This window comes from Parus major, chromosome 1 (assembly GCF_001522545.3).
Source record: "Parus major isolate Abel chromosome 1, Parus_major1.1, whole genome shotgun sequence".
Taxonomy (NCBI): domain Eukaryota; kingdom Metazoa; phylum Chordata; class Aves; order Passeriformes; family Paridae; genus Parus; species Parus major.
In genome coordinates, this window is record NC_031768.1 from 102,082,026 (window position 1) to 102,107,054 (window position 25,029).

At 54.3% G+C, this 25,029-nt stretch overlaps 2 protein-coding genes across 6 annotated transcripts; one reads left to right on the forward strand and one right to left on the reverse strand.

Annotated features, from left to right (window-relative positions):
• Window positions 1-1,761: 1,761 nt before the first annotated feature.
• On the forward strand, window positions 1,762-7,671 carry WDR73 (WD repeat domain 73). Of its 2 annotated transcripts, none has more exons than XM_015648049.1 (8): window positions 1,762-1,838; window positions 1,912-1,979; window positions 2,361-2,449; window positions 3,119-3,207; window positions 4,312-4,379; window positions 5,055-5,228; window positions 6,328-6,702; window positions 7,270-7,671. In XM_015648049.1, exons 1-8 carry the CDS (start codon window positions 1,798-1,800, stop codon window positions 7,506-7,508), a joined length of 1,143 nt encoding a protein of 380 aa, XP_015503535.1. In that variant the 5' UTR covers window positions 1,762-1,797; the 3' UTR covers window positions 7,509-7,671. The 2 variants fall into 2 exon arrangements, with proteins under 2 accessions (XP_015503535.1, XP_015503546.1); XM_015648060.1 differs by having other exon boundaries at window positions 5,055-5,219.
• Window positions 7,672-11,155: 3,484 nt separating this feature from the next.
• ARRB1 (arrestin beta 1) lies at window positions 11,156-24,227 on the reverse strand. 4 transcript variants are annotated; one of them, XM_015633618.3, is made up of 16 exons: window positions 23,987-24,227; window positions 19,017-19,047; window positions 18,328-18,388; window positions 17,824-17,868; window positions 17,256-17,452; window positions 16,609-16,668; window positions 16,422-16,489; window positions 15,883-16,018; window positions 15,719-15,803; window positions 15,548-15,620; window positions 15,074-15,211; window positions 14,801-14,884; window positions 14,584-14,607; window positions 13,657-13,727; window positions 13,244-13,295; window positions 11,156-12,603 (listed from the first exon to the last, which is right to left on the reverse strand). In XM_015633618.3, exons 1-16 carry the CDS (start codon window positions 24,004-24,006, stop codon window positions 12,492-12,494), a joined length of 1,257 nt encoding a protein of 418 aa, XP_015489104.1. In that variant the 5' UTR covers window positions 24,007-24,227; the 3' UTR covers window positions 11,156-12,491. The 4 variants fall into 4 exon arrangements, with proteins under 4 accessions (XP_015489104.1, XP_015489112.1, XP_015489122.1 ...); XM_015633636.3 differs by having other exon boundaries at window positions 12,489-12,603; window positions 13,653-13,727; XM_015633626.3 differs by lacking the exon at window positions 14,584-14,607.
• Window positions 24,228-25,029: the final 802 nt, after the last annotated feature.

Consider the following 25,029-nt stretch of genomic DNA (forward strand, 5'->3'; position numbering starts at 1 on the left):
CTCTGCTTATCACACTGCCTGTCTCAGCTTCATTTTTCCAACAAGTTTCCCATCTATACTTTTGGACCACTTTAGGCTTTGTTCAGTCATCTCTTTGTCCCTTGCTGTTTAGCCATGTCAGGTTATTTGTTTCGTCTTCTCTTGCCTTTTTTATCACTCCAGTTGTGCTTTTCTTGCCTACCAGACTACTGTCCCAGATGCAGATCAATTGAATTAAGCACAGAGGCCAAGCAGCCAGTAAATAGTTCATTAAGATGCTTTATGAGGAGTGTTGTTCTGAGCTCATCAAAATCCTCTTTGGAAAATCCTCCTCTTCTCTTAACATGGATATGCAGCTGAGCTCCAATCCTGAGATGCCAGGACATATAGATAGAGTGTTCCAAGTCACTCGGCAGTGCTGCGGAAACCCATTGCACACAACAGCTGACATCCTTCCACCTCTTCCTTAACCTTCTGTTCCTTAATTCATCTACTGACAAAGAACAATTAGACCTTTCTGCTGTTTATTTGGCCAGGCAAATGGCCAGTTGCTCAGACAGGAAGAGGCCCTGTGGCACTGCAGAATGACAACTATTTTGGGCAGATAACAATTTAAAGATCCAATCAATCATGTTTCAATTATCAACCCATGGTGACATTTCATCTCTCTGTTCCCTTGGGAGGGAGCCCTAGTGGCACTCATTTGATTTCCACTCTATCACTCACTGAGAAATGCAAATGAATATTGAAAAAAAAATAAATAAAGTAGTGTGTGGAGGATAAATTCTCTCTTATCCTCTTACCATTTTAAGCATTTTTGGCAGGTCAAATGGGTTTATCAGCTTAACTGAAAGAATATGGAAATGTGGCTGTAGACTGGGAGAATGTTCAAAATCCCAGACTAGGAAATTAACTGTTAAGGAATATATTTAGCACAGGTAGCTCAGTGTGCAAGCTGCAGGTGGAGTTCTGTGTGGGGGGAAATGGCAGGTGCCTGAGGCCAGAGGCAGGTGAGCAGCCACTCAAAGACACGCCAGGATCCAATGACTCCAAAGGATCTGGAAAATGAGAGATGTGACTGTACCCATGTTTCTGGCTGTGACTGCTGACAGAGAACATCCTGCAGTTGTTTGATCATAGGCTTGGGTCATGTCTGCAAAAGAAAACAGACCAAATGGAAGAGGAACAAAAAGGAGAGAGCTTGATGAGGGCCTGGAACAACAGAACAAGGGGGAAAGCAGGTCTTATGTTTAGGACTAACACGTCCAGCTGTGGTACCCCAAACATCAGGACATGCAGCTGGTGTGGCAAGTCCAGGGAAAGCCATGGAGATGCTTCAAGGGCTGGAGCCCCTCTGCTCTGGAGACAGGCTGGAAGAGCTTGGGGTGTTCAGCCTGCAGAAGAGAAGGCTCCAGGGAGAAGGAGCTCCTTCTAGTGCCTAACAGGGCTCCAAGGGAGCAGGAGAGGGACTTTGAGCAAGGGCCTGGAAGCATAGGAAAAGGGGAATGGCTTCCCACTGCGACAGGGCAGAGTTAGATGGGATATTGCGACGAAACTCTTGGCCGTGAGGGTGGGGAGGCCCTGGCACAGGTTGTCCAAAAAAGCTGTGGCTGCCCCATCCCTAGAAATGTTCAAGGCCAGGTTGGATGGGGCTTGGAGTAACCTGGTCTAGTGGAAGATTTTCCTTCCCATAGCAGGGGCATGGCACTGGATAAACTCTGACGTCCCCGCCACCCCAGCCCACTCCGCCACTTTCTCTGTGACGTCACTGCCGCGCGCCGGCGTGTGACGTCAGCAGCGCGCCGGGCGGACGTTGCCATGGAGGCGGCAGACGAGTGGCTGCTGCAGTCGCTGCGACTGTGAGGGACCCCCGGACCCCCGGCGGGCGGCACTGACCCGGGCCCCGCCCTCATACCCGCCCTCTCCCCGCAGGTACCGTGACCTGCACACCTTCGAGCTCCAGGCGCCCACCCGTCTCATCGAATGGGCCCGCGGGAACCGTGAGTGCGAGGCGGGGAGTGCTGAAGGGAAGAGAGGGACGGGGCTGGGGTCTGGCGGGGTGGGGTGGATGTGCGGTGTGTGAGGAAAGAAGGAGGCCTAGGGGCCGGGCCGGGGCCCGTGTAGAGGGAGAAGGGAGAAGGGAGAAAGGAGGCAGGGGGATTGGGCCGGTCTGAGGTCCCGGAGGGGAGGCCAGGGTGCAGGGCCAGGACCCCAGAAGTGGGGCTGAGTGGCTGGAGCTGTTCCGGGTTCAGTCTGGGTTCGAACTCAGGGTCTGGGGGTACATGGACTGTGTGGTAACACGGGTTTGTCTCAGGGAGGGTGGGCTGGGAAGGGGGGCAGCCCTCACCGTGTTCCTGGCTCTTCATGCCCACCCCACCAAGGTGTCTGTGTAGCCGGGTATGGACAGTCTCATGGGAATGAGATCCTGCAGCTGATTCCACCGCCAACACTGCTGACAAAGGAGACCCAGGTGGGTGTTGGCAGCCAGAGTGGCACCAGACCTCTGTGATCTCCTTGGCCTGATGTTTTCAGAGACCAAGCCAGGGCTTGGTGGCCTTCATGAGCTGTTACCTGTTGCTGAGACAAGGGCATGGCCAGGGATTGAGCAGCTTTGGTTGAAAGGTAAAGCATGTAAGTCACCTTTTTGTTGTCCAGTCATGTTCTCCTGCAGCTGCTCTGCAGACAGCTTGGGACACTTCATCTCCAGGTATGTGAATGAAAGCATTTGATGGGGAAAGAGGACAGATGAGGACAGCAAGCCAAGTGAAGAAGGGGCTTGCTGAGCAGCCCAGGCGTGGGGGACCACCCTGCAGAGTGCCAAGGTTGACCCTTGTGGGGGGTGACCTCCACACTAGAGTAGAAGGTGCTGTTTGGTTACTTGGTAAAAAATGCTCCTGAGCCAGATGTGCACAGATGGCAACAAACACAGGCAGAGCTCTTGGCAGCAGTTTTCTCCAGATTTTTGTTCTCTCTGACTATTTTAGGATCCTTCAGTCCTATATCTCCTGTTGAAAAAGGCAGGATAGGGAAAGGGTTATACCAAGCAAGAGTTCGTCTCATGTCTCTGTCATTTTTTGTGATAACTGAACACAAGTTGTGCACCACTGTGTGAAGAAATGTCTTTGCCTCTGATTTCTAGGGCCTGTGTCCAGAGAGAGATTTCAAGGTAGAATGTGGTGGATTTTCAGAGCGTCCAGTGTACAGCCTGAAATATGTGCCGGACACCAGGTATGACCACATGATCCTTCCCAGGGTGTATTGGAGATGGAGAGGGGACTTTTCCATGTCTGCTTCCCAACCCAGATAGTCAGTCCTGCCAGCTCTGAGACCAGTGTGAGTCTGAGCCAGTGACATACCAAGAACTGCTGATATTGCTGTTCCCTACCCCACATCTGAGCAGCAGGGGCCTGTAGAGTTTTCCTGCTCTACCTTCCCTTCCTTCTGCATTTGACAGTGTTTGGAGGTGCTCACCAGCAGAGTAGAACACTGGTGGCTGGTGCTGCTGCTCTGCAAGACCCCATGTGTGCAGGTTCAGAAGTTTTTTTTCTGCTCTGGATTTAGACCAAACAAACACCTCTGGCTGATTTGTATCCCTTGTTCAGTCTTTTCCTACACAAGTCCCCATTGACTGCTTTGCGGCTGTCCTGCATCATTCTTAGTCTAGTCCTTCTGGAAAATGTGATAATTAAATCACAAAATCATGGAATCATTTAGGATGGAAAAGCCTTCTGAGACCATTGATTCTAAACATTCCCCTGTCACTTCCAAGCCCACCACTAACCCATGCCTCCAGTGCCACACACAGCTTCTAAATCCCTCAAGGAATGGCGAGTCCACTCCTGCCCTGGGCAGCCTGTGCCAAGGCTGGACAGCACTTTCAGGGAAGGAATTTTCCCAATATGCAACCTAAACATCCCCTGGTGCAACTTGAGGCAATTTCCTCTTGTCCTGTCCCTTGTTCTTTGGGAGCAGAGCCCAGTCCCCACCTGACTGAACCCTCCTGTCAGGGAGTTGTAAAGAGGAAAAAAGTGCTCCCTGAGCCTTCTTTTCTGCAGGCTGAACCCCCCCAGCTCCCCTAGCCACTCTTCATCAGATCCTCATAAAGTAACCTCATAAATGCTGTTGTCTGAGACTGTATTTGCATGGACTGTGTGGAGCATCCCTGCATGAGGAGTTCTGGAGTTATGGTCCTTCCAGCCACCACTCTGCTCCAAGCAGAGGCAAGAGTTCCTGCTTACAGGAGCAGCAGAGCAGTTTGTCCCAGGCTGGGGAAAACAAGGCTTTTCTCTGTTCCTGAGGAGCCTGTTTTGTGAGACTCTTCTGATTCCTCAGCTTGCTGGTAACAAGTGGCCCACCCGACAACTCCCTCCAGGTCTGGCAGGTGTCAGCAGAGGACTCTGGTAAGGGTTTCTGTGCTCAAGTGGTTTCTCAATGCAGTTGTTGCATCTCACCTCTCTAGCTTCCCCTTCTTCCTGTGTGTCAAATGAGGAGAGAAGTGCCACTTCCTTCTTCTGAGTGACCGCCCTTGTGTGGCACGGGCTGGAGAAGGGTACAAGAAAAGAGTCTACACCAGTTTTGGTGGTTTGGACTTAACAGCACAAACCTTGTCAGAGAATTAGTGTGTTTAGGCCTGTCGCAGTAGCCTTGTACTGCATGTAGCTGGCACAGTGTCCCCTTAGTAACTCCAATGGTTAGAAATAAAGCTCCATCCATTGCATTTTGGAATAGGCTGTGATCCACCTTCTCTCAAAAAGGATCACCATTGTTGAGGCTGTTACTGGAAAATACTTGTAAACCACCAGAAAAGAAATGCAAAAGAAGAAGAAAACTTCTTTGAACATAAACATCTTGATTCACAAATTTTCATTAATTTTGCTCGGCATTTTGTCATTTTGTCAGTCCTTGTTGGATGGGTTGGAAAGGGGTTTTACCCTGAAGAGGGGGCTAGGCATAATTAGATTTCTTATTGGTTTTGTATGTCAGTTTTACCTTTGTGAGATATTGTGAAGCAGCTTAATTGGATGGATTCCTTAGTTCTCAATGTATTTACATCTGTTTCTGTCTCTTCCTAATAGATGTTATTAAATCTGTAAGCACCATAGCAACAGAAAATGACACTGGGCAGTCCTGGGCTAAAATTGCCACCATTTCAGCCAGAGCCCCATGGGTCCTTCACGGCTCAAGACTTGACAGAGTCCAAATTACAGAGGTTGAATCAAGGAAAAATGTCTACACGACAGGTATTCAAGGCAAGGCTAATGTCTTATCTTTGGTAAGGTGGAGTTTGGGTAAAGCAGTGCTAACTGAATAGCAAACATTTCACTGAGCAGGTACTTTTGGGCATGTACATATAAATATATTTGCCTCAAATATATTGTCTTGAGGAAAGAGGTGACAATGGTCAGGTCCATCTCCAGCTGTTTACCACTCACATTACACTGATTTCTCACATTTCTGCTCCAAATCTGGGCACTACCAGAGTCCTGCAGATAGTTTCATTGTGGAGAACTGGGTTCACAGAGGGGTGCTGGGTGTGCTGTCCCAAACAAGGGAGGTGACAGCTTGGTTACAACAGGCGGTGTGTTCAGGTCTGGTTTCCTTGGGGATCTGTGCCTTGACCTATGCAGTAAGACTCAGTCTCCACAGAGCTCATCACTGGGGAGGGAAGAGGGGATGTGTGTGTTCAGTGGCAGTATCACAGCACTGAGGAAAGGGAAGGTCTGTTTGTCACTGTCCTTGTGCCACAGGTACTTACAGAATATTGGAGTGGTTTGGCTTGGAAGAGACATTTAAAGCTTATCTCATTCCAACTCCCTGCCATGAGCAGAGACATCTTCCACTAGATGAGGTTGCTCCAAGCCCCAACCAACTTACAGGCATGAGGCAGCCACAGCTTCTCTGGACAACCTTGTCAGGGCCTTACCACCCTCACAGACAAGAATTTCTGCCTAATATCCCCTTTAACCCTGCCTTCTGTCGGTGTGAACCCATACCCCCGGGAGTCCTGTCACTCCCAGCCCTTGTCCAAAGTCCCTCTTCAGCTCTGTTGGAGCTCCATTAGGCACTGGAAGGGGCTCCTTGTCTTTTCTCTGGAGTCTTCTCAGGCTGAACACCTCAAGCCCTCCCAGCCTGTCACCAGGGCAGAGGGGCTATAGCCCTCAGAGCCTCTCCATGGCCTCCTCTGGACTCATTCCAGCACCTCCACATCTTTCTGATGCTGGGGGCCTTGGAGCTGGACACATTACACCTGGACATACATCCTGCTTTCTTTCTCAGGCAATACTGCAGTTCACAAATCCTGAAAATGCTCCTCATTGCACCTGAGACCTACCTGCCTCTCTTTTTCAGCTTCCAGAGGCAGCGAGGAGCTCAGCGGCCTGGCCTTCCTGGACTGCAACACGCTGCTTCTGTGCTGCGCCACAGGCCGGCTGTGCCTGGCTGACATCCGGCAGCCACAGCGTCTGACGGAGGCCACATCAGTGCCCTCGGCACCGTGCAGTGAGCAGTGGTGCATGGGCAGCAGGCATGGAGCTCAGGGCTTGGAGACGAGCTCCCAGCCCGTGGCTCGCCTTTCGAGCAGGGGGCTCCTAATCCTGACAGACCTCAGGAAAACCTCTGAGTTTTTGGCCTTGGTGAAGACCAGAGTCCCCTCTCCTGGTTCAGGAGCAGAGTTCCTGTGCGTCTCCTGGGCTCCTGCTCTGGAAGGCTACCTTGCCATTTCAGGTATGTGCTTAGGGCAGAGATCTCCTTTTCTGAGTGCTTTTTTGATTTATGTTTTTGTCAAGGCCCAGTTCACTCAACCTAAAACCCCCCAGTGACAGGGTGGCTTTTCAGAGCTGCCCCTGGAGCCAGTGGAGATGCCAACTAATCGTCCTCTGCAGCTGCCTCTTTCCAACAACTCCGGAAGGGGCCTGGGCGGGTTCTGGAAAATGCCTGCTGCCTTTCTGTTAGATCAAAGGCCCCAGGCTGACCACAAGCACTGCCCTGATAGTGCCAGTGACAGCTTGGCTACAGGCTACAGCATTGATAATGCCAGCTGGGCAGCAAGGCTGCCTCTTGACCAGAGCCTTTCATGTTCACACTCATGAATCCACAAACTTTAGGGATCTGGTCTGGGGTCTCTGCAGCAGCTGTTTCCTTGAGACACTCTCCTTGGAGGCAGAGCTGCTCTCTTCTCAGGTTTCTAATCTGGGCCATTTTTCCTTGTTCCTGCTGGGAGGTGATTCTGAGCCCAGCTGGAGTAGAGCAAAGCAATTAATTTCTGCACTCTCTAATTCCCTTTTATCCAAGGTTTCGATGGCACCGTGCATGTCTATGACACACAAAGCTGGGACAGCTCTGGCAGGGAAGCAGAGCCCGTCTTCATTCACAAAGGCCACGCATTTGGCGGAGCAGGTGGCAGCGGGGACTCTCCCCTGGTCACTGTGCACACATGGCATCTGCAGAAACCCAGAACTCTGTTGTCAGCAGCGAGTGATGGCTCCTTGCATGTCTGGGACTGGGTTCAGCCTTGTGGGAAGTGTGGGTAAGGTGGTGTTTTGGTGAGATGGGGCATTTCCTGCCTCTGCTCTAGTTTGTGTGGGCTGCAGGGTGTGTGTGCCTGCAGATACTGTTTGGAGTCTGTTGCAGTGAGCAGAACTGTAAAATTTCTATTTTAATAATAGTAAAAATTTTGGCTATGTTAATTGTTCACCTGTGTACCAGCCTTCAGATGAGAGCTGTGCCTGTGGTTCTGACTGTGCCTGCTGGCAGAGTATGTCCTGTTGTTTGATCATAGGCTTGTGTCATGTCTGCAGAAAGGGAGAGGAACAAAAAAGGAGAGAGACTTGACAAGGGCCTGGAGTGACAGGACAAGGAATGGCTTCCCTGCCAAAGGGCAGGGTTAGATGGGATATTGGGAAGAATTTCTTCCCTGTGAGGATGCCAAGGCCCTGGAACAGGTTGCTCAGAGAAGTTGCACATCCCTGCATGTGTCCAAGGCCAGGCTGGATAGATCTTTCAGCAACCTGGTCTAGTGGAAGGTGTGCCTGCTGATGGCAGGGAGTTGGAACTGGATGAGCATTGAGGTCCCTTCCAAACCAGCCATTCTCCAATTTCATAAAAAACCAGGAGTTTGAGGAAACAGGCTCTTCTGTGGGATATTTACCCACTGTATTCCAGGCCCAGAGTACCAAGGGGAAGCTGCACCCCTGAAGGGGTGTTGACATTTATCACGTGCATGTATGTCACAAGCAGCAGCCTCTGCTCAGGAAGTTTCAGCGTGACCGCTTGTGTTCCTGCTTGCAGCCTGCAAAAGGAAGAGGAACAACCTTTCCAGCCCCAGCCTACTCCAAACTCTGCCCTTCCTCTCTAGATCCCAACCTGGTCTGTGTCCTTTGGTGTACTTTGGTTCTTTTCCCACCAACTGCACGTTTAGATTTGATGTAACTGATGTGTTTTCCTGGGCTGAGAAAGCAGGCAAGGATTCCTGCCACACCCACAGTGTTACCAAGGTGTTAATTGGGAAGTAACAACCTGCTTACAGGAGGCTGTATTCTGCTCTGGGTGTCAGCTGAGGTGAGGAGGGCTTGAAGACAGGTGAGGGGGGGTGAAGGCTGTACTTCAAGAGCACCTGGGGAACCTTACACTGGGAATGTGCTGTACTGATTCACTCTGTGCCATGGCAACAGTTGTCTGCCTGGCAGCTGAACCTGGAACCTGCTCCATTCTTCTCCCAGGTCAAGCCATGTGGGCACTTTCGCTCACCCCAAAACTCCATCTGGCAGCATGTGCAGCAGGGGTAACACATCCTGCCCAAGGCTGGGGATGTTGATGTTTTGTCACTTATTAAAAGCATGGATATGTGTCACCACCATCAGCAAAGGGAAAAGCCTTTTTGAGTCCTAGACGAGCCTAGCTCTCCTCCAGGAGTGCCTGAGCATCCTTTCCACTGCCAAGGATCCACAGCAAAACCAATCCAGCTGAGCCAGAGCTGAACTGGGGGAAAACAGGTTCTGACCAAGAACCTGGGAGCGTTTCTGCCCCAGTGTAGGCAGCAGGGAGGGCTCCTGACTTGTTAGTTTCTCCATCTGCTCTTGACTCAGTCCCTTCCAGCTGTGGTAAAGCTGAGCATGCCCTTCCCCTGGACCAAGACCTGCAGGTTCCTGCATTTAGGAGGTGGCCTTTCTGCCCCATGATGGCCCATAGCAGCCCCAGGAAGGGCGGTGTGCAGTACACAGCCATGAAGGGTTCCCAGAGAGGGATCTTGGAGCTCAGTGGGTTTTCCTCGAGCACCCCTGAGAGCAGGTGATTTGGCAGACAGAAGGTGCAGTCTCAGATTGTGCAGTTCCTCCTTCCTGGAGGAAACAGCCATAGAGGGAGGGTCTCACCTTGGAGGAGGTGGGCTCTGAGGTAGAGAGAAGACCACTGGAGCCTTTCCAATACCCCAGCTACGTCTTTGTCATTGCCTCCTTTACCAGGACATGTGGAGGAGCTGACCCTCTTCCACATCACAGCGATGCAGATAGCACAAGGACAGAGAACTGAATTTGCTTGGCTTTCAAAATGGGGCTTAAGCAATAGCTCAGTTTGTACCCATGTAAACTTCCCTTTTTTTTCCTAAAATAACTTAAGCCTTCTTGTCCAGCTTGAACTAGATTTGACAGAGGACTGGAGATGTCAAAAATATTAAGTACTCACAGATGCTGGGGGAAGGGATTATGCACATGAGGGATTTGGAGAGTTGTGCTGGGCAATAGGGACATTGCTCCCAGGAATGCATATTGCCTCTGGCAGTGCCCATATGGGATCAGTCTGGTTGTGTGACTGGAGACTTTGGCTTTGCTGGTGGAGCCATATTTCTTTGGTGGGGAAGGTTAGGACAGCCTCTGGCACAAATGCTGACACCCATGAAGTGAACCAATTTAAGGACTCTCCCCCTTGCATCAGCAAGGCAAAGAGAGCTCAAGCTGCATGGGACATGATTGTGTCCAACCTCTGCTGTCTCTGGACTTGTCTCTGGAAAAGTCATCCAGAAAGCCTGTCTTCACTGAGGCCACAGAGTTTTAACTCCTGGGCAAGGCAACACAGCTGGGGATGTAGAATCATGGAACCATTCATGTTGGAAAAGCTCTTTAAGATCATGGAGTCCAATCTTTACTCACACACAGCCAAGCCCAGTACTAAACCACATATATCTTCAACTGCCACATCTGCACATCTGTTAAATCCCTTCAGGCATGGCGATTCCACCACTGCCCTGGGCAGCCTGTCCCAAGGCTGAACAGTCCTTTCAGGGAAGGAATTTTCCCTAATATCCAATCTAAACCTGGCACAACTTGAGGTTTCTCCTTCCTTGACTATGAGGGGACAAGCCACAGCCCTTCCACGAGGAACTGTCTCCGAATTCAGGCTCATAAATGGAGGTGTTATTTGGCTCATTTCCCAGTTGTGGCCCCTGCTGTGCTCAAGAGATGAGAAGCTTCCTGCAGCATTAACAGATGTTTGGATGTGGCTCTTGGAGACATGGTTTAGTGGCCTTGGCAGGGCTGGGGGAATCACTGGACTGTATGACTTTAGAGGGTTTTTCCAACTTCATGATTCTGTGATCCTTGAAACAATCAGCTCTGAGCAGTTCCTCAGCAGGACACAGACTGGACATTGCTTGTTTAACAAGCAGCTCGTTAGTGCCCTATGCTCATCAGGTACAGCATGGCTGTGCATTTCATTTCCAAAATAATGCCCAGTCCCTGCTGCAGGACACAGAACCCTTCATCTCCTCCTTGGATCCTCTCTGCATGTCTCTGCACACCAAGGAGGCTGTCATCAGAGGAGGGATGAGGTGGCATGAGCAGGGCAGGTAGCTGCTGCTCCCTGGTCCTTGCACAGGAGGGAAAAAATTCCCCTGTGAGCATGGTGAGGCCCTTGCACAGGTTGCCCAGAGAAGATGTCCCATCCCTAGAAGTGCTCAAGGCCAGGTTGGATGGATCTTTCAGCAACCTGGTCTAGTGGAAGTTGTCCCTGCCCGTGGCAGGGAGGATGGAACTGGATAAGCTTCAAGGTCCCTCCCAACTCAAACCATTCTATGGTTCTGTGACTTGCTGCCTATGCCAGTTCCCCCGTCCTTAGCCAACAGAAGTGTCCAGGTATTGGGACTGTATTTTACTGTTTTTTCTTTTGTTTGGTTTTTTTTTTTTTCTGAGTTTAATAAACTAGAATAATTTATTCGACAGAACACAGAAACATCACAGACAGGGTGGAGAAACCAAAGCAGCAGGTATCAATGATCAGTACAAAGGAACCACTTTACAAAAAGAAGTACCACGCTGCCCATCAGCTTTACCCAAAAATTACCGGGGGGCGGGGGGAGAGGGGGATGGGCTCAGCTCAGCACCCCACAAACCAGGTGGGGAGGATGGAGCTATCTCCACAAAATGCTCTCAGATGACAATGCTGACTGCAACAGCACAATAAATAGTGGGAATGGCCTCTCAATGGATGGTGGGAAACCAGAGACCCTTAGAGAGGGGAGGGGGTCCAGGCACCACCAATCCGGGAGGTACAAGCATCTGTTGAAACGCTAGGGTGGCAAACACCCCACTTCTCCACTACCCCCAAATAGGTGCTAGATCCCATGCAGACAGAGCAAAACATCAACCAGGAGGGCTTTGCAGCTTTTTGCAGGACAAAAGTAGCCCTGGCAATATCTTGCTGGGCACCAGGCTATTCCACCACAACACTGCCATGGTTGTGAAGAGGCATTTGAGGCCTCTCCCAGACCAAGCAGTGTGTGACTGATGGCACAGACCCACAGTGTCCCCTCTGCCGCCTTAACCTGGCCCCAGCAGCTCCCAGCTCTGAGCTGGTTTCCTCCAGGGAGATTATACTGGTGTGAAAACTGATGCAGCTGGGAGGACCCCTGGGGTTGGCCACTTTGAGGGGACTTGGGGGAAGAGAAGGGCAGGTGCTGCCCACCCCCTTTGGAGCAGCTGGGGCAGGGGCCAAAGTCAAAGCCAGGCTCATGCATCCCAGGGAGGGAACACATGCAGCAGGGCCGGACAGAGGGGGACTGGCCGTGGGTGAAAGGAGGGGACACCGAAGTGCACAGGTGCCTTTTCCCATGAGAAGGCTGCCTAAAAAAACCACCCACCCCTCCCCCCACCCCCATTCTGCTGCAACCCCCCTCCCCATAGCAAACTGGTGTTGAGACTGGGCTTATATAAAACTCATAAAAGAGGCAGCTCATAGGAAAGGGCTCTGGTAAGTGGCAAGAGGCTGGACAGGGATGGGGTTACAGTGAGCCCTGCTGCCTCCAGCACCCCCCTGGCCATGCCCTGCACAGGAAACAGCAGCTCTGGCAGCTGGATGAAGAGACAACACGGCACAGCTGGACGGTTATAGGTCCTGTGGCCATCAGGTGATCTGTAGGCTCCCAGTACAGGTAGAAAACAAAATTAATTAATTAATTATAGAAAAGAGAAGCAGCCTAATGTAGGGGTGTCCCTGGGGCAGGGTGGCGAGCAGGGGGGGCTCGCTTATCTGTCGTTGAGCTGCGGGGAATTTGTCCGCTCCTCCTCATCCTCCTTGTCATCCTTCATGCCTTTCAGTCGCTGGCGGGCGAAGTCTTCAAACACAATGTCATCATCGCTAGTGGGGACACAAGGGAGAGTGGTTTAGGTGGGGTGCAAGGTGAAACACACCCTGCCCCACAGAGCTGTCCCAGCTCACCCAGTGGGCTCAACCTGCACTGCCACAATGTTATACAGCAGCTCAGGGGGCCCCAAAACCCACATCCCTAGCAAACAGCTTCAGTTTTCAAAGCTTTATTAATACTTGCCCAATGCACCCAAAAAAGAGCCCCCAAGCTCTCCAGCAGGTGCAGCTTTGCCAGGGCCATTGGCACTTGCCCCACTCTAAGGGAACCGCACACTGGCAGGGAGCAGCTTGGGTGGGTTAAGTACCCTAGAACCTCCCAAACATATCACCAGCCCAGGAAACGCTGTGGCAGCAACCTCCCACATCCCCAACACGATCCCGGCGGCCTCTTACTGCAGTTTCTCCTGTTTATTGGAAAGCCATGCAGGAAAGGGCAAAGGAGAAGAGAAAAGAGAGGGGAACAGCACACGTCATGCATTACAGGTGACATGTGTGGGGTTAATCACAAGTGCCAATCCCATGGCACAGCAGGTGTTAGACGATTCAGGGGGGGTGTGCCATGCAACCACCATGTTTCACATTCCCACACAAAATGTGGGAATTAGGGGAGGGGTGTGCTTTAGTCTCTTACTTTGTATCGAGCTCTATCAGATTGGTATCTATGGGTGCTTCATTCTCTGGAACTGAACAGAGGGAAGACACAGGATTAGTCACAGTGTGGTGACTGCCATCCCACCGAGGTGGGTGACACCTTCCCCAGGATCATCTCTGCCTCACCTACCAGGGTGGGTGACACCCACCTCTAGTTATCACTGCCATCCCACTGGGGTGGCTGAGATTCCCCTGGGGTAGTCCACCACTGTTCCAACCCTCCTGGAGTTTGGCTGTACTGGGATGATGGGAGCACCCCCATGGTTTTAACACTGAGCTCTGTTGAACAGAGTCAACAGGAGCCAAGAATCTCCCTCCACACAGCTTCACTGGCCCCCTTTTCCCCCGCCCATGCCCAGGGATACTGGCCCTGTCACCCAGGGACACACTCACTGTCCCGGTGTACTGGTTCCTCCTTGGGTTTGGGATGCATCAGCGTGAAGGGCAGCTCCACTGCAACATCACTGCAAAAGACACCAGGGTAAAGCATGGGCCTACCTGCACTTTACATGCAGAGTGAGGCAAATTTGCAGAGGGGGAGCAGAACAGCACCACCCCCTATTAGAGGTGCTGTAGAGACCACAAAGCCAGGCAAACCCCTGTGTTATCCTCCATGGAGCTGCACAGCACCTCTCATGCCTCTTGGTTGAACTTGGACCCCAGGATGGGGCATCAGCACAGGCCCTCTGGGAAGTAAAGGGGCATCAGGAGGAAGAGCAGCATGACAAAAATCTGTCTTTAGCAGCTGGGGGGGATCCAAATCCCTTGGGCTTAGTCTGCAGCCAGCAGTGCCATAGGAATGGCAGGAAGTCCACCAAGTTTTCCCAGTGCTCAGTGGGCATGGTGACAGCAGGGCATGACAGCCTAAACTGTTTCATCTGCCCTGAGCTGCCCCAGGGGCACGTAGCGCAGAGCTCAGACAGAGAAGTGTCCCAAAAGAGGACAAGTAGTACTGTGATCCCCGTAGGACAGTGGGAGGGAACTGATGTGAGAATGAAGACCTGGAAAGCCCCAGAGACTTGCCTCCCCACATCCAGAGATGCTCAGCCCTCTGTGCCCTGCTCACTCTCCCCAGCAGCACCCGCAGGCCTCTCACTCTGGTACAAGTAGGAGGATGCAGGATTCAAACCCTGCCAGCATTCCCAGCCTCACCACCCCAACCCCACCTCTGCCAGGCTTTTTGCTTTAGGTGAGACAGCATCCCTAACACAGTGAAATCACAAGGACAGACATGGGATCAGGTAGCACCCTGAGGGGCTGGGGGGTGCAATGGGGGGCTGCAGTGAGGATTGGGGGGTGCTGGGGGGAGTGGGGTGTTACCTGGAGGCGAGGTCTCCCAGCAGGCTGGCATGAGTCAAAGGATACAACACATTAGTCGCTGTCCCCTCCCAAGGACACACAACCCCCACACACCTTTTGTCCCACCCCTGCTTAGTCCCAGGGGAGCTTTAAGGATGAAGGGGCCCCACCTGCAGCACAGACCACTCCCAAGGTTAGAGAGGAGGTGCAGCACAGTGGGGGGGTGCCCAACACTTACCCTCCTCGTGACACCACCAGCTTCACCTTCACCTTATAGGAGACAATAATGCCCAGGATCTCCTTATTGGCTCCATCTCTTAACCTGGAGGAAGAGGCAGATGGGCATCAGTGAGGGAATAGCTGTGGGGATCAGAGCCATCCTGAAGGTCACCCCATGGTATCTCCTCCACCCCAAACATCACCCCTGGAGCAGGGGCTGGACGCCCACCGGGGCCAGGTCCTGCCCCCATGCTGCAGGGGAGACAGCAGCCCTGAGGGGTAGGGGGCTCACAGTGTGCTGGAGGCCAGGTTGGTGTCCTCGTGCTTGAGCTTCCCATCCAGCGCCAGCCCCCGCTTCTCCCGGTTGTTGGCAAGGAAGGGAGTTAGGGTGTAGACTTTGCAGAACGTCGAGCTCGGGGCCACCATGTCACTGGAGATGATTGCGACCATCAGCCAGAGCCCCAGCCACCCACAGCTCCCACAGGCCACCCCAGACATCTCCATCTTAGTCTGGTGAACTTTTCCACATTCCTATCCTTGCCCCAGCCTGATGAACATCTCCTTCCTGGAGGATGCAGAGGTTGATGTCCCCAAGATGCTACCAGAAAAAAAGGTCTCCATCTCCCTGTTCCTCCCACCAGTCCCTGCTTGCCAAATGCAACATCCCAGTGGGGCTACACTGGAGCAGGAGACCTCCAAGGTTCCTCCAAGACCCCCCTGAGGTCTCCAGGGCTCCTTATGATGTCCCCAAGAAGCCGATACTTACTCAGCATCCTCCACAGCCACTGGGCACTTGTACTGGGCAGTGTTGAAGAGGCAAATGTCGGCATACTGGCGCACTGGGGTGAGATACAGCAAGATGGGGATCAGGGCAGGCCCCCACAGGGATGGGGACAGAAACAGCAGTGGGGTGGGGGGACAGGGCCCTACTGCTCACCTGAGATCTTGATTTTCTTCACGGTCTTGTTGGTATTATTGGTGACATGCACGTTGACACTGATGGGCTCCCCGTGGTAGTAGATCTGTAGGGGATCAGAGCAGAGAGGATGGTGAGATCCCCAGGGTCACCCCACCAGTGTACACTCTCCAGTCTTTGCCCACCTCCTTGTCCAGGGATGCCTCAAGGTGCAGTGGCTTGTCTGACATGAGGAACTGCCGGGTGGTCTCTGCCATGGGCTGGGGGCCAGGTCTCTCTGGTGCATACTGGACCTTACGGATCACCAGGCGCACTGAGTTCCTGGGGGAAGACAGAGAGAGGAGAACTCAAGCTGCCCACAGGCTACCCTCTTTCTTCGCCCATTCTGGGTCAAATCCTTTTTTTTTCTGGTCTTCTGGATCAGAAGGATGCCATGTAAGGTCTTGTCTGGATGACCACCAGAGCTACAGGGGGGAAGCCCCATGGCTTGGCTAGGTTACCCACATCAAGTGCTGGGCTCCTTGCACAGTGGTGGATATCTGAGTCCCAAGATGTTCTCTGACCCATCCCTACCCTGGAAAACACCTCCATCCCAGCCCCATCCTGGAAAGCATCCCCCTCCTGGAAAACATCTCACCCAACAAACTGTGGTGCCCCCTTCCTGCTGCCAGCACCAGAGGAGGATGCCTCTCCCATTCAAGCTGGATGGATCCTCTCTGCTTACCTCTTGTGGATCTTCTCCTCCAGGTTCTCGGCACAGAAAGCTTTGACCTCGTAGTCCACCCCACAGGCCTGAAAACAAGGAAGGGGGAAGAAGGAGGAGGGAAACCCCTTTGCACTCCCCAAAAAGGTGGTCCCAGCAGTGGCCACTCACCACAGCCTAGTGGCATGGGAACATGGGGGGACCTTACCTTCCCTGTGTCCTCTGGGCCTGGCTGCAGCGTGACAGAGCAAGGCAAGTTGGGGGGGATCTGGAAGGGAAAAGGGAGTTTTTTGCGGGCTACCAGTACTTCCCTTTCCTGTCCACAATGGAAAGAAGGAAATCCAGGAAGGATTTCCTCATTTTACTATTGCATTTCCCAAATCCCAAAGCGTTATAAAAATACGTTATTTTAGAGGGTTTTAATTAACCAGGGGAATTTTGAGAAATCAGGGTGTCAGGGCCACTTTTAAGGCCATAGGATTGAGCCCCATAAAATGCCACAGACCTCCAGAGGGGATGGCCACCATTGCCAAAGCTTTGCTGAGGAAATCAGAGGAGCAGGTGCATGAAGCAGGAGGTCAGCCTCCACCCCATTCCCTGCCAGAGCTGTCCAGTGCTGGCAGAGATCCCCAGTGTCAGCATGGACCCCCTGGTGCTGATATGGACTGGCAGTTTCCCAACTGGTGGCTGCTTTCTGCTCACAAGTTTGAAGATCCACCAAAAGCTGTGACTTGATCACAGATGGCAGCATCTCACTCCCAACCTCGACCCCACAGGGCCAGATGGGACCCTGATGTCCCCATTGCAGGGTTCACTGTCCCTTCAAGCACCCCAGAACACCTGCTGTCACCCTACCTCAAAGGTGAAGGGGTAGGCGTGCTCGCCCAGCTTCTTGATGAGCCGCTCCTGCAGCCGTGTCAGCGGCTTTTTGTCCTCAGGGACAGGGGGGAAAGCCTGGGAGTTGGCCACAAACAGGTCCTTGCGGAAGGTGAGCCCCAGGACGTCCAGGTCTTCACGGCCATAGCGGAAGGCGCAGGTCAATGTCACAAAGACTGCAGAGGGTGACAATGGGAGGTTGGTAGCAGGGTGTGGGTCATGGAAGGGACCATCATGGCATGGAGACACCAAAGTAAGGTGGTATCCTGGCTCATGCCAGTCCCACCAGCACTGGCAAGTAGTGGTGGCTTGAGGACATGCCATGTTGAGAATATGAGGATTCAGCATGCAGCTGTGCCTTGGGATGCCCACCACAGCACCCCCATTCTCTACAGGACAGGGAACTTGCCATGGGAACAAGGGGCTGTAAAATGTCACCAAAGGGCCCAGAGATGCCAATGCCTGGGTAGGACTACATGGGGATGCTAGCATCACCCTGTGGCAGTGCTACTTCTGTGGCCCCAGGGATCCCAGGGGTACACATTACCTTTTCTCTCCTTCAGGTATTCAGGGTCCACCAGGACTACTCCATCTGCAACGGAACAGCCTGGTTAGAAATGTGTCACAGGGAAAGGGGGGACACACTGGCAGGGTCAGGGAATGCAATGGCAGGGTCAGGGGACATGCCACTGGGATGGGGGACACTGCTGGCAGGGGAACACACACTGTCAGAGTTAAGGGACATGCTGGTAGGGTTAGAGGGGAATGTACAGGTAGGGTCTGGGGGGACACTAGCACAGTTAAGTTAATGTCCCTTCTTTACAAAGAGAGCCATCACCCCCAAGCTGCCAGCCAAGGCTTGGGGGAACACGCTGCCAGCACGGACAGTCTGCATCTACTGCACCCAGGGCATATGCAAAGCCACACTGGGTCATGAATATTATCCCAAGTCAGCTATTTTCTGCTCCCCAAAATCCTTCCTCCCAGACAGCCCAGCCCACCCTGGCAAGCATCTTCCTGCAACTGACATCCCCTTCATGCCACCACATACCCACGGGGTCCACCACGTCGATGTGGTCCACGAAATCCCTCTTCCCAAGGTAGACAGTGAGCTGCAGGGGGGAACAGGGTGTCAGGCATGCAAAGAGCAGACCTCAGGGTCCCCTATGTTGTCCCACCTGCTGGGGTCCATATTCTTCATCATCCCCAGTGTCACCCTGTCCCTGTGGTACCCAAAAGCCAACCCCACCCCATTCCAGTCAAAGCTTGGAACCTTTCCAGTTGGCGCTAGAGCTGGAGGTATTTTACATCTGGGGACTCTTGGGTGGCACCCCAGGGGTTTGTACTCCACTCTTGGGCGAGGATGAGCCCCCCAGTGTCACCCTCTCACCTTTCTTCTGATGGGGAAACTGAGGCACAGGGCAGGCAGCTGCCAAGGCAGGTGGTTTTCTGCATCAGCTCTTGCTGCCAGACCCAAAACCGCAGGGTCACCCACATGCAAGGTCACCTGCACCCCAGCACTCAAAACCTGTCTGCTTGACCCCTGACCTTGGGAAAGCCCCACCCCCCTCTCCCAGTTCCACTGTGTTTCCCCTCAGTTTCTCTTCCTGCTACCCTGGCAGAATGCTGAGGCAGGCAGCAGTCTGCAGGGTACATCTGGGGTTCAGGGACATGAACCCCCCATCCCCCAGGCCCAGCCATACTTGGACCCCATGGTTTCCCCCACCATGTCCCCCTTACCTTCCCGTTAGGACTGGCTTTCTTAAACACCCTGCAAAACAGCAAAGGGGGTGTAAGTGCTGGAGCAGGAGGTACTCTGACTCCTGAACCCCCCCCTCTCTGCTCCTGGCTCCCTGCCCATGGAGCTGTCCAGCTCTCCCACTCAAGAAAGGTCCCTGGGGGAAGAAGCATCCACTGGCACAGTCCCATTGGGCGCCAAGTACATCCAACCTTCAGCACCCACTGCCAGGGCCCAGCTTTGGATAATGGAGGTGTCAGGACCCCAGCCCACCCTTTCGCCTGAGGATGGTGCCAGAGACCCCTGTGAAGGACAGCAGCACGCCAGCATCCACCTGGCCCTGGGGACCAGAGTGTGGGACCACGGGTCAAAGCACACAGGATGGTAGCATCCCACGGAATGAACACACCTCACCATTACCTCACATGGATGCATCCCAAAGCCGCTGGAGAAGCAAGAAAAGTCTGAGGTGGTCCTGTCCCCAGGGCTTTTTATTCCTATTCCAAACCATGAGACTAGCCCCCCTGACACCCCTCTCAACAGGAAAAATCCTTCTGGAACACCCCACAAAGCCATGGGAGAAAGGATGTGGGTCCAACATGGCACTGCTGGGAAATGCCAGAGCGTTCCCAGCCTGTCTGCAGCAGGCAGGGAACGGGTGGAGGCAGCTAGGGTGCCTGGCACTGCCAGATTTTTCGGAGCCTGCCCTGGCACAAAGCCACCTATAATGGGCTCTCCTCAGATAATCCCTCCTCGCCTTTAAATTCCATTAAAACCATCTGGGAAGATTAGTAGTGGTTTTAGGCTGGAAATAATAATTTCCCAGGGCAGTTGCTTGGCTCTGCCAAAATGTCCCAGGCTGCTACTGGATGATGGACTCTCAGCCACCCCAGTGCCTGCAGCTGCCCACACCGAGCCAAGGGGCAGGCAGGGAAAGCAGCAGTTGGTGGGTGCCAGCCTGGGAGTGACTACTGACCTGGCAATGGGGTAGGATGCATCAGGGGATTTGTGGGCACACCTCTCACTCCCATATCCCTGAAATCCTCTGTCCATACCTCCCTGTGACCCTGCACTCCTGCACGCCCCAGTCTCCACACCCCAGTCTCTTGAGAGCCATGGGGAGCAGCACAGCCTGGCCAGGCTCTGCCCAGGAAGCAGGATCTAGTCTGGATAAGGGAGTGTGGGGGCTGGGTGCCTCCATTCTCTTGTCCCCAGACAAGCCACAGGAACCCTCTGCCAGACACATAAAATATTGGGGACATCCTTCTGGCTGTCCCAAGCCACTGGGCACGTCAGAACATCCTGCTGGCTCTTCCTGCATGGCTTTTCTCTGTGGAGGTTGGGGGATTGCCTTTTCCCAGCCGAAATGGGAAAGCACTTCCACAATAGGATGTTTGTATGAGGGTTTGCTAGTGAAGGTATGATCCTGTGCTGTGGCAAGGAAAGATGGAATTAATGGGAATGCTGCTCCAATTAAATAACTTGGTGTGATAAAGGCCTCAACTTTCCTGGGAGGGGCATCAGTACCCCACAGTTTTTGGGGTTTGAAAGTTATGGGGGGATCAGTCTCCAAAGTCAGGGATGGAGGGGTGATGAATGCATCCTCCTGAGAACCCAGAGCAACTAAAAGCAGCATTTTCATGGGTAATTAATGAGGCATTACTTCAAAGCAGGATGAGGAGCATCCCCTGCCCGCCTGTCACCCCTTTGACACCCCACACCTTATGGACCAGCTCCCAAGGGAAACCCCAAAGAGGGTCCAGCATGCTGGATCACAGCCTGAGGTGTGCTGGGAAACCCCAGAAAAGGCAGCCAAGGCTGGAGGCTCAGTGAGTGCCACTTCCAGCCCCCTGGGACACGGGTGATGCCCCCACCCAGCCCTGGAGACACTAACAGAGCCATTAATGAACCCAGCACAAATGAGATCGATGGCAGGTGTGGCAGGAAGCCATTCCTCACCACTCTGCCTGGCACATACTCATTCTGGCCCCACACTGGAACAAGAGCCCCACAGAGCCTGAGACCTGCCCAGTCACACACTGCAGGTGCAGAAGCCCCACTTTATGGGTGCAGAAGCTCCACAGAATTTGAGATCCACACAGCTCCGTGCTGTGCATGCAGGAGCCCAGGCTGGCTCCGCACCGTGGGTACATGAGTGTGTGGTGCCCTCATACTCGTGGATGCAGCAGCCCTGCCTGGCCCCACACCATGGGTGCAGGAGCTCACATCTCTCCTGAAGCACCAGAGAGAAGGGAAGGGGCACATGGGGACACAGCAGCCTGTTGCTGCCAGCAGGGTGACCCTCGCCCGCCACCGGATCTAGAGGGAGGAAAGGAGGAAGTGTGAAGCCTTCCCTCCCCCTCCAGCCCTTCCTGGTGTCGAAACACTGGAGACACGAGGCAGGAAGTGGCCTCTGACGCTGCCCATCAGGGGCTTGGGGCCTCACGCCGTGGGCTGGCAGTCCCAGTATCCCCTGAGCCCACCATGCTGCCGCACAGCTGGATCCCATCTCTCCTGCCCTCTCCTTGCTGTGGATCCAATCCTTTAATGAGCTTGTTAGGCACCCAGCCAGGGCTAACAATAGCTTTATTGGGTGGCCAATAATTGAGTGGGGTCCATTGGATCTTGGTTGGGAAGATTTATGATGATTTGATTGCCCTGGGCATCAGAACAGGATCTGATGGCAACACCATTGATTGCCTTTGAACCCAGGGCAGAGAATCCAGGGGTTTTGCCAGCTCTCACGCTAACAAGGTTGGCTGGCAGATCTAATTAGCTAGAGCCACGTTAGAAGGGACCTCCGGGGATAACGGAACCACCAGCAACCACATCATATGCACCGGCACAACCCTGTGGTCGTGGCCAGAAGCTCCGTGCCAGTTGTGCCGGGATGAGCCTGGAGAACCATGCCAGCCAATCCCTAAGCAAGAGCATCCCACAGGCCCAACACTGCATTTTGCATCCCTGCTGCATCCATCCATCTATCCCCTGCCAGGCTCAGCAGCAGCATCCCCCAGCTGGGTAAGAGCTTCACTAACTTCCTTGGTGAGGAAACGCCTTGGTGGGATCCGGGATGTGTCAGGATCCTACTGTTATTGCCAGAGTTTGCTCTCCAAACAACATACAAACAACATCCAGGAAGCAGGAGTCTCCCATCCTGGGCCATATTCCAGGGCTCTTTCTCTTCTGGGGGGAGATTCCTATCCTGCTCCCAAATCCTATGGCTTCATCCAGGGGTATGAATGGGATGGTAGAGGGACTGAGCAGCAGGTCTGGTGACTGGCAAGGGTCACCCCCCTGGCAGCAAGATGCTATGGTGGAATGCTACAGAGGGGCTGGATGGGACTATGTGGCCAGAAGAAAGGTGCAAGGAGTGCTTAATGCCAATCAAATTTGGCTCTGGTGTACCAGAACCACTGCAGTACTTCCCAGGCACCAGGAAACCACCCTCAAGCCACAGGCTAGGAATCCCAGGAATTCCAGTAACTGGGCATCCTGTGGGGCTGCAGCTGCCCTAACTGAGTGCCGAGTGGGAAGAGCAGGAAAAGGTGATCAGTGATGCCAACAGCCACCAACTCAGCTGTTTCTTCCAGCTCTTCCCATTGCAGGGCTTGGTGACTCCCAAGAAAAGTGGGGTGGCACAGAAGGAATCGGCAGAAATGGGGTTTTGGGGGAACCAGATAGTAAATTAGCTCCCACAGCTGAACCTCCTGATCAAACCCAGTGGATTTGGGTTTGGAGATCCAAACTGGAGAGGAAGAGGGATTTGTCAGCCTAATTCTTTCCCCCCCCCGGCTCCCTCCGTACGTGCTGCGTAGGCAGGGAGAAGATCAGCTCATGCCTCTCCTGCTGGCTTGCCTGCTGATGGGAATGCCACTCACCAAGCTCCCCCTGGCACCCGAAAAACCCTGGAGGCCAAACCAGCTGCATCCTGGGGTTTGCATCCAGACATTGGGAGGAACCCAGTGCGTGCCCCAGCCTCCTGATCTGTGAGACTGTCTGCCTGCTCCAGGAGTGCAACATGAATTCTCAAGAATTCAGGATATTGAGCAGAGAGGAAACGGATGCTGTCAGCCATGGCAGGGGCACAAACACCCAGCAGGCTGGCAGCAGCAACAGCCACTTTCCAAAATGCTGGATGAGTTCGACAGGAACCCACAACTCCCATCCTGCCACCCCGAAACACTGCAATGTTTCTGGAAGGTTCTGCCCAGGCAGGGCCAGACCCACTCATCCTTTTCTCTTGCCATGGCCATGGGAGGGGCAGAGGCTGCACCAAAGCCCCCTGATCCTCACGGCAAGGGGGCATGGGGATGAGCAGAGGGAGGGCGACGATGCTGAGGGGTGAGCAGGAGCACCCTGAAATCCCTGGTCTTCCATGATTAATGGCCAAGGGGATAGAAAGGGATTGGGGTGAAGAATGGGAGTGTCAACTCCTTGACCACTCCACCAGAGCCAGCTGGTGAGTGGATGTCACGGGAGATCCCCCAGGCTTCCCTGCTAGGGCTGGCAGGGGTCATCAGGCTGGGGCCCCCAAAAGACAGCATTACCATGGCAGCATTCCCATGGGATGAAGGCTTCGCACGCCCTCCTGTCCCCGGGCTCCAGGGCTGGCACGTGCTCCCCGACACCCCCAGCTGTGCCGCACGCTGGGAGTGACATCAGGGCCTGGGTTCCCTGGCGTCACCGGGGTGACAACAGCCTCCCCCATCCCAAATCCACCCAGGCTCCAAACCTGATGGGGAGGGAGCAGTGATGCCCCGAATAACTCCACGGACCCAAGGCGGGACCCACCAAACGTCCCCCTACCACTCCCAGTCTCCGGGTGCTCACTGCTCCTCGGGGGGCACCATATCCCAGCAGGCACCCCGCGGGACCCCCAGCTCCACGGGCAGCGCCTGTCCCACCCCTCCCCCGCCGTGCCCGAGCGTGCCCCCCCGGGATGCTCCGCTCTGTCCCAGTCCTCACTCACCGGGTGCCTTTGTCTCCCATGGCCCCGCCGATCCTGCGGGCTCAGCCGGGAAGCGCCAGCTGGGCTTGGAAAATTACTGGCTGGATGGTTGAGGGAGCGGCGGCAGGGCGGGCGCGGGCCCGATGCGGCCCTGCTCGGGCCCGCTCGGAACCGCTCGAAACGCTCGAGCAGGCTCGGAAACACTCGGAACCGCTCGGCTCGGCCCGGGCGGACGCCACGCCGGCCCGTTCGGGGCCGTTCGGAACCGCTCGGGCAGATTCGGAACCGCTCGGAGTCGCTCGGACACGCTCGGAGGCGCTCGGCAAGGCTCGGCCCGTCCCGGTTCCGGTGCGGACGCTGCCGCCGCCGCCGCCGCCGCCTCCGCCCGCCCCTGAGCGGCGCGGCCCCTGGGCCGGGGGCGGCGGCGCGCGCGGGCCGCACGGGCGGGGAGAAGACACGGAAAGAGGGTACGGGGAGAGGGGGCACGGGGCTACCGGGAGGTGGGTGGGAAGGCGGTGAGGGGGGGTAGGAGAGTGTGGGGCGGTGCGCGTGCGGGGACACACGAGAGCGCGCGCGCGCGCGCACACACACGCGCGCACACACACACACAGAGCGGCGGGAGCACGCGCACGGCTCGGGGCGCCCCCCAGCGGCTGCACACGGCCATGGAGGGGCGGGGGGAAGCCCTTGTGTGACCATGGAGACACGTGTGCGGTCATACAGAGACACGTGTGCGTGAACAGAGACCCGCGTGTCAGCGGAGACACGTTCGTGGTGAGCACCGAGACGTCTGTGAATACAAGACACACGAGTGTGAATACAAAGAGAGGTGTCCGAACGCAGAGACGTAACTTGCACATCCATGCGCGCACAGCTGCATACAAGCGCCGTGCGTACACGCGTGAACTCATGCACACACACACAAACACACGCACACGTGCACATACATGCATGCAGAGAAGCGTGCACACGCATCCATGTGCACACGCACACACACACATACGTGCACACACACAGAATGTGCACACAACACAGAATATGCACACGGACGCACACAATCCAGG

Bases quoted from the DNA above. Each gene is read 5' to 3' on its own strand.
- WDR73 (XM_015648049.1), top strand. From the start codon at position 1,798: ATGGAGGCGGCAGACGAGTGGCTGCTGCAGTCGCTGCGACT. The intron at 3,208-4,311 runs GTATGACCACAT...CTGATTCCTCAG, and splicing joins AAATATGTGCCGGACACCAG to CTTGCTGGTAACAAGTGGCC. The intron at 5,229-6,327 runs GCAAGGCTAATG...TCTCTTTTTCAG, and splicing joins CTACACGACAGGTATTCAAG to CTTCCAGAGGCAGCGAGGAG.
- ARRB1 (XM_015633618.3), bottom strand. From the start codon at position 24,006: ATGGGAGACAAAGGCACCCG. The intron at 19,048-23,986 runs GTGAGTGAGGAC...GCTGTTTTGCAG, and splicing joins ATGGGAGACAAAGGCACCCG to GGTGTTTAAGAAAGCCAGTC. The intron at 17,453-17,823 runs GTAATGTGTACC...CACCCTCTGCAG, and splicing joins ATACCTGAAGGAGAGAAAAG to TCTTTGTGACATTGACCTGC.